At 47.7% G+C, this 8,563-nt stretch overlaps 1 protein-coding gene across 1 annotated transcript in view; it reads left to right on the top strand.

Moving 5' to 3' along the window:
* Positions 1-2,096: 2,096 nt before the first annotated feature.
* The window catches only part of LOC115188374 (ephrin type-B receptor 5), a gene marked incomplete in the record, with an annotated part of 53,156 nt that continues 46,689 nt past the window's right edge, over positions 2,097-8,563 (top strand). Inside the window, 1 exon segment of the mRNA XM_029747180.1 lies at positions 2,097-2,233. Coding sequence (XP_029603040.1) covers positions 2,176-2,233 — 58 coding nt within the window.

Raw genomic sequence — 8,563 nt, 5'->3', positions numbered from 1 at the left:
CAACAAGCTGTAGTAACCAGGCCTGACCGGCAGGCGTCAAACAGCTGTAGTAACCAGGCCTGACCGGCAGGCGTCAAACAGCTGTAGTAACCAGGCCTGACCGGCAGGCGTCAACAAGCTGTAGTAACCAGGCCTGACCTGCAGGCGTCAACAAGCTGTAGTAACCAGGCCTGACCGGCAGGCGTCAACCAGCTGTAGTAACCAGGCCTGACCGGCAGGCGTCAACCAGCTGTAGTAACCAGGCCTGACCTGCAGGCGTCAACAAGCTGTAGTAACCAGGCCTGACCAGCAGGCGTCAACAAGCTGTAGTAACCAGGCCTGACCGGCAGGCGTCAACAAGCTGTAGTAACCAGGCCTGACCGGCAGGCGTCAACCAGCTGTAGTAACCAGGCCTGACCGGCAGGCATCAACAAGCTGTAGTAACCAGGCCTGACCGGCAGGCGTCAACAAGCTGTAGTAACCAGGCCTGACCAGCAGGCATCAACAAGCTGTAGTAACCAGGCCTGACCGGCAGGCGTCAAACAGCTGTAGTAACCAGGCCTGACCGGCAGGCGTCAAACAGCTGTAGTAACCAGGCCTGACCGGCAGGCGTCAACAAGCTGTAGTAACCAGGCCTGACCGGCAGGCGTCAACAAGCTGTAGTAACCAGGCCTGACCGGCAGGCGTCAACAAGCTGTAGTAACCAGGCCTGACCTGCAGGCGTCAACAAGCTGTAGTAACCAGGCCTGACCGGCAGGCGTCAAACAGCTGTAGTAACCAGGCCTGACCGGCAGGCGTCAACAAGCTGTAGTAACCAGGCCTGACCGGCAGGCATCAACAAGCTGTAGTAACCAGGCCTGACCTGCAGGCGTCAACAAGCTGTAGTAACCAGGCCTGACCTGCAGGCGTCAACAAGCTGTAGTAACCAGGCCTGACCAGCAGGCATCAACAAGCTGTAGTAACCAGGCCTGACCTGCAGGCGTCAACAAGCTGTAGTAACCAGGCCTGACCTGCAGGCGTCAACAAGCTGTAGTAACCAGGCCTGACCGGCAGGCGTCAAACAGCTGTAGTAACCAGGCCTGACCGGCAGGCGTCAACAAGCTGTAGTAACCAGACCTGACCGGCAGGCGTCAACAAGCTGTAGTAACCAGGCCTGACCGGCAGGCGTCAACAAGCTGTAGTAACCAGGCCTGACCGGCAGGCGTCAACAAGCTGTAGTAACCAGGCCTGACCGGCAGGCGTCAACAAGCTGTAGTAACCAGGCCTGACCAGCAGGCGTCAACCAGCTGTAGTAACCAGGCCTGACCTGCAGGCGTCAACAAGCTGTACTAACCAGGCCTGACCAGCAGGCATCAACAAGCTGTAGTAACCAGGCCTGACCTGCAGGCATCAACAAGCTGTAGTAACCAGGCCTGACCAGCAGGCGTCAACAAGCTGTAGTAACCAGGCATGACCAGCAGGCATCAACAAGCTGTAGTAACCAGGCCTGACCTGCAGGCGTCAACAAGCTGTACTAACCAGGCCTGACCAGCAGGCGTCAACAAGCTGTAGTAACCAGGCATGACAAGCAGGCGTCAACAAGCTGTAGTAACCAGGCGTCACTAGTGGACAAGGGGCTCCTGCTGGTATGATCTCCACCTTGCCTTTGGGGAGATGCGTGTTTAGATACTGTCTGGGTGAGCAATCCTATTAGTGTGTGTGTGTGTATGACAAAACATTTTTGGGCACAGCTCCAAGAAATGCATGTTGTTACAGAATTCAGATATGCTAGTGATGTCATAGTTTCATGCCAGCCCCAGTGCCAGCCTGAATTAATGTGTGTTTACACAGAAGGATAACATAGAGGAGAAGGACATCTTGGCATGTCTAGACAGTGGTTCTAGTGCAAACCAGCCAAACTCATTTGTAGATTTTTCCGCCACACTCTGTTATTCTTGTTACCACAGTTATGAATGTGGAGTGTTTACCTCACGCCTGGCACAATATTGGTGCTGCTGTCGTTTTTTCCTTCACTCTGAAAATGATTTGTTCTCCTTCCCCCATCCATCTCCCCATATCTCTCTCTCTCTCTCTGAAATAGAGCAGGCAGACTCCTCCTCCCAGTCCCCCCCTCTCTCTCTCTCATTCTCTCTCTTTCTGTCTCTTTCATGCTCCCTCCCTCCGCCCTCTCTGAGTTAGTGTCATTCTGTAGTGGAGATGTGGAGTGTCCTTCTTTCTCTCTCTCTGTTTCTCCAGTCTAATTCAGCTGAAGAAGGTAAGAAACGACTTTATCTCTCTATTCCTATATAAGACAGTGTGTGTGTTTGTATTAGTGTGATTGTGAGTGATGGGGAGTTTGCTTTTTGTGTTTTTCTGTGTTTGTGCGTTTGTGAGTGTGTGTGTTTACGTGCAATGGATGTGGCTCTATGTGTGAATGTATGTGTGTTGTGCGCTTGTGTGTGTTCAAGAGTGATGGAGAGTTGGTTTGTCTCTGTATGTATGTGTGTGTGTGTGAGAGTGTGTGCATGCGTGTGTGTGTCTCCATGTTATAGTGTGTCAGACAGGACTTAGTTGGCATGGGAAAGCCAGGTTCTCCATGGGGCCTGTCAAGTTCTCACAACAAAATAATACAAATGTGGGGCATAATCAAAATGATTAATAAGCATAACCCTTTTCTCCCTCTGAACCCTGCCACCCCCCCTCATGATATCATGAATGTGACAGTTAAAGACCCCCTGCCTCCCTCCCTATTCAGCTCCACTACAGCCACAGTACTCCCTACCAGCACGCCTCCTCCTCCCCTCCTCCTCTTCCTCCTCCTCCTCCTCCACCTCTCCTCCCCTCCTCCTCTTCCACCTCCTCCACCTCTCCTCCCCTCCTCCTCTTCCGCCTCCTCCACCTCTCCTCCCCTCATCCTCGTCCACCCTTCCTCCCCTCCTTCACCTCTGCTCCCCTCCACCTCTCTTCCCCTCACCTTCCCTCCTCCACCTCTCCTCCTCCCCTCCTCCTCCTCCTCCTCCTCCTCTTCCTCCTCCTCCCCTCCTCCTCCTCCTCCTCCATTTCTCCTCCTCCTCTTCCTCCTCTTCTCCTCTCCTCCTCCTCCTCCTCCTCCCACTGTAACATGTGCCTCTTTTCATCTGTTGGTCTTTTTGCCCATTGTTCATGTTAATGGGAGACTGTCCCAGTATTCAAGACAGCATGTTGTTACAGGCTTTGATAGGTCTTGGTGATGATATATAGTCAAATGGATGGATGGATGGATGGGAAGGGAGATAAAAAGAGAGAAAGAAAGAACAAAAGACAGAAAGAGAGAGAGAGAGAGAGAGAGAGAATTGCAATAAAGCCCTCAAATTTAAATGTAATTGAGAGAGAAAGAGAGAGAGGGATGGATGGATAGCTGCACAAAATCCACATGCATAAAGTGGCCTGTCAAGTTGAAGTGGACTGTCATATTGAAGTGGGTTGATATGCGAAAACGAAGTAATAGTTAATGACTCATTATCTGTCTTTGGCTGTGTGTATGTGTGTGCGTGTGTTCGTGCGTGCGACTTTATGTGTGTATGTGTGTGTATGTGTGCATGCGCAGGTGTAATTCTTTGTCTGTGTGGTGTGTACATGTGTGTGTGACTTAGTGTATGTCTGTACACTCATTACACCTTTGTGCATTCTGTCTCCATCTCTTGGAGAGGCCTCTGCATATATTTCATCTGAAAAGCACTGGAAAGCTCCTGTTCTATTTGAAAGAAGAGCGATGATGGGTGATGTGCAGTGATTGATGTGTATGAGTGGTTATTCATGATGGCTCTGTCTATGTGTGTCAAAGCAGGGGAGGAAACTGCTCTATCTCGCTCCACAGATTTGAGCTGCAGCGTGTGTAACAGATGGTCTTTACTAAGATGAAATGTGGTGTGTGTGTGTGTGTGTGTGCGTGTGTGTGTGTGTGGGGGGGGGTAGATTGTGTCACTACAGACTCTGTTGATGTGCTGAATGATTGACAGAGCTCGTTCTCTAATGCTGTATTAACCTGATAGCACAGAACCATCTAAAAACGACATAAAACCAGTTGGTTATGCCAAGACCTGACGGCAGTGGGAGGTTGTGATTTAATTGAAATGAATGTCTGACTGTCTGACAGACTGTCTCTATGTATGTGACCATGTGTTCAGTGTCTGTGGGATCTGGTGTCTGTTTTTATCTTTCTTGGCCGTGTGTGTTGTGAGTCAGTGTGCAAGTGTGAATACATGTTTTGCAATGAGTATATCTATGTCTGTATGTAAGGTTTTTCAGGGAGTTGTGGTTGTTGAATCTTGTGTTGTGTTTGTCCAGTGTATTCCCTGTCCAGAGGCTACTCTACACTGCTGTGGGTTGAACAACTCTGACGCTTTATGTCTCTGTGTGTGTTAGTGTGTGTTAGTGTGTGTGCGTGTGTGTCATGGCTCACTATGGTGGCTGAAAGGTGTTGGTGTGTACACTCCTATAGCCAGGTAGGAGCCAAAGATCACAACATACCTAAGAGATTGACAAGGTGCCGACTGATGCGTATTAAACATGAAGAAAAGAGATAAATCTTATACTCCTTTTTTTGAAGCGTACACCTCTGTGGCAACATGTTCGTCCTTTGAGGAAGAACGTCTAATAACTGGGTTATTACTCCAAGGAATCCTGTCTGTGTTTTTCCATCTATCACTGTCCTTTGAGTTTAGCTGTTCAACAGGTCTACGCGGGTCTCCTCTGAGTTAGGGAAGACTGCTTTCAGTTACTATGCCCCTCCGTCCTGGGATGACCTACAGTTTATTCTAAAACGTCATTATCTGGTCCCAAAAGGTGAATTTAGGGCTCTGATCAAAAATGTGACCAATGAAAACTGCCCTTGTTTTGATTGATTGTATGTATTTGTTCCTACTGCCCCGTTGAATGGAACGTAACTTATTTGAAATGTTGTAACTCATTTTGTAGTGATCATTCTTAAATGTGTTGGTCACGTTGCTTGAACTGTGGTTCTCAGGGCACCATTGGAAACGAGACCCTGGTCTCAATGAGTTTCCGCTGGTTAAATGAAGGTTAATAAATCAAATAAAAAATCTGTTGACTTGCGTTGGGTTGGAGACAGACCTGATCACCTCTGGCACTAGAAGACATGCCTGAATGGACTGACAGTGATGCCCAATTTGTTTATTTTCTAAAATATCCCCTCTTATGTTTTGGTAGGCTGTTAACCTTTTACGGCAGTGGGCTAAACCAGGGTCACACAGAGTTTTTCTTGGTAGTCTTAAACAAATCTACTTTGAAACAAAAGTTTACACCTCACACACATGGTTATGGGCTTAAAGCAAAGAAGACACCTGTACCATGTCAGATATATAAAGAGAGTTGAAATGTAACAGCAGACTAGGCATAATATGCATTTGTTTGTTGTTTATAACAGGCTATCAGGCTAAGATGGGCCTCTCATCTAGCTGTGTTGGCCAGAGATAATAACTCTGTCAGTCTCACCAGAAACTGCACTTTAAAAAAAAATTGATCTGGCTGTCATGGTTCTTGATTAAAAATCATTCATTGAGAGCATTCTGTCCTATTGCTTGACCTGCTGGTTTGGGAATATCAAAGGTGCACAGAAAAATAGGTTGGACAAAGTAATCAGGACTTGCAGAAAAATCATGGGGCAGCAATTGCAAGAACTGTCATCTCTCTACCTGGGCAGAGCCTCCAGTACGCCAATAAAATAGAGGTTGACTCTTCCCACCCAGTCCACCTCCTTCCCTCTGGCCGCAGGTACATACTACCTCTCTGAGGACATTCAAGTTTTCTGAATCCGAATCTGAGGTCATTTGGGCCAGTGCTGGTAACAGGTTCTGGCATTAATTGAGCAGATAATTGGCCTTATCTCTGGTGTGATAAGCTGTTCTTTCAGGGCATAAGAAATAAAAGAAAGTGTGATAAAACGGAGCGCGTGCCTCTCAGCGGGAGTCTTGGGACCGTAGAACCGCTTTAAAACAGCAACTCTCCCGCTAAAAGCTCGCTATGTCCTTGAGGCCTGGCCGCCTGCATGCGTGCGCATATGGTGATTGAAATGGCTTCGTGTGAGGCGAGAGGAGGACCCCACAACGACACCACGACCCCCAGGTGAGCCAGGGCTTTGTTATTGTTGGGACATTATTTGGGGGAAGGCTTACATTGTATATTTTTCTCACATTTATTAGGCTTATTTCCCCTGTCTCCCCTTGCGTGATGTGAGGATGATCTCCGAGGTCGTGTCTGGTTTATCCATGGCTGAGTCATGCCTCACTTCTGTGATTCAAGAGCCATGAACCCCGAGGCGACAGAGACCAAAGACCACTCACTGTCTGGCACAGAAGAGTTAACTTATCTGTCGAGGAGAAAATCTTTTTTTTAACTGAATAATAATAATAATAATTTGGGGGTGTTATATTTGTCCTGTTACACACATGTGTGTAATGGAAATGTGTTTCTTCATATCCCAACTCCCCTTGAGACACCCGTAGGGAGTGGGGTCACAGCCAGGGTCACCATTGAATAGCGCCCCTGGAGCAATTAGGGTTAAATGCCTTGCTCAAGGCCACAGCGCCATACTTTTTTTTCAACTTGTCGGCTCCGGTATTCAAGGCAGCAACCTTTCGGTTCTGGCCCATCGCTCAACCTCGAGGCTACCTGCCGCCCAAATTAGCCCTCTACCAAGATAGCCTCATAATGAGCCAAACACGATTGTGGCAGAAAAGGGAGAGAAAGAGTGAGAGAGGGAGAGTAACAGTTTGTTCATGGAATGGTTAGGCCTAGGCCTGCTTTTTGAGTAAGAGGAAGAACAAATGGTGAATGAAGTTAGCCCTGAAATCAAGCTAGCTGGATAACGTGCCAAATAGCCCGATAATATTAGTCTGAAACTGGAAAGAGAGAAAGGGCCACAGAACGGCAAAATAACAGTTCATTCATTACTGAGTGGTTTAGGGATAGGCCTACTGCTACATTTCTGCCAAAAAGGAAAACATGGTTAATGGAGTTGCCCAATAGTGTGCCAAATGAGATGGGAAGGCATCATGGGAAGGTAATGCACAAAATGTCAGAGAAGAGATATAGAGAGGCAGTAAAAAAAGACAGGGTATTAGCAGGGGGAAATAACTTGCTCATAGCTTCACCAAATTGCAAATGTCTTTCTTCCTGTATCTTGCTGGTGCCTGTTTAGTGACTTACTTCTTGCTTCATTGCTAGGTTAAGCTATGCAGACTGTAACAGGGCGTGGGGTGTGATGGGTTAACCGCTGCTCCCTTCATCAGCACTTGTCCTCAGCGTAACCAACAGTGAAGTTTTGATAACTCCCTTTGACGTGCCTGAGCTTATTTCTGGAATTGTGTTAATCCCCCCTTTTCCTCATTCCTCCTTTCCCTCCCTCCATCCTTCCCTCCACTCTTTCCCTGTGTGTCTCTCTCTTGGTGGTTGTATGTAATGATGGAGGGTAGTAGAATCTGTCCTTGACTGACTGTCTGTGGATGGATGCAGCATCTGGAGTGTATTAAGAGATAGGGTGGAGATGGGTGGATGAATGGAATGTTTCTGTGTTTGTCTATAAGTGTGTATGTTGGAGTATCTGTGCCACGATGTTTGTGTGCCTTACCTTCAGTGTGTGTGAGTGTGTGTGTGTGTTTTGTAAGTGTATTTGGGCCCATCACGGAGAGGTGCTAAAGCATGTTTGTGTGCCTTACCTTCAGTGTGTATGAGTGTGTGTGTGTGTTTTGTAGGTGTGTTTGGGCCCATTGCCGAGAGGTGGTAAAGCATGTTTGTGTGCCTTACCTTCAGTGTGTGTGAGTGTGTGTGTGTGTTTTGTAGGTGTGTTTGGGCCCATTGCCGAGAGGTGCTAAAGCATGACACACACACCTTTGGTCTCCATCAATATTAACAGGGAAGAGGTTGGTAGAGTGCTAACTGACTGTACTGCCTGGAAAGTGTCAAGGCAGCCTACGTCTCCTTTTAGATATGACTAATGTGTACAGTACTAGACACTACTCACAGTGGGTGGCAGTGTATTCATTAACAACTGTAGCTACATAGAAAGGAAGGGTGATGGAGGGATGGAAAGAGAGAGAGCAAGAAAGAGAGCAGGCAAGGCCACTCAAGTGAAGTGAACACACCAGTGACAGTGGGACAGAAACTAATGCGAGTCACCTTTACACTCCAGCAGAGAGTGGAGTGCATATTATCACCACAAGACAGAGAGACGTAAGGATTAGAGAGGGGGAGAACAACACTTTAGTTTTCTCTCTCTACGTGTGTCTGTCTTCCCCAAAGACAGGAGATAAACACATACTGTACTGTCTGTCTGTCTGTCTTCTTTCTTTCATTCTGTCTCCTGTGTCACAACCCATCCCCTCTCGTTTTCTCCCTCTCTCTCTGTCCCTCTTCTGTCCGTCCACCAGCCTTCCTTTCTTCCATTCTCTCACTCTGCGGTGTCACAGCCCGTACCAAACAAACAGTGGCTCTGGCATCAATTATGAAACAGCATGTATCTCCTTATTTAAGGTACGGAGAAGCCTGCCCACTGTCACTTTACAGATGAATAATAGACTCACGTAGAGGAGGAGAGGATGAGATGGAC

The sequence above is a fragment of the Salmo trutta genome, chromosome 3 (genome assembly GCF_901001165.1).
Source record: "Salmo trutta chromosome 3, fSalTru1.1, whole genome shotgun sequence".
NCBI classification, from domain to species: Eukaryota; Metazoa; Chordata; class Actinopteri; order Salmoniformes; family Salmonidae; genus Salmo; species Salmo trutta.
This window is presented reverse-complemented; position numbering and strand designations above follow the sequence as displayed.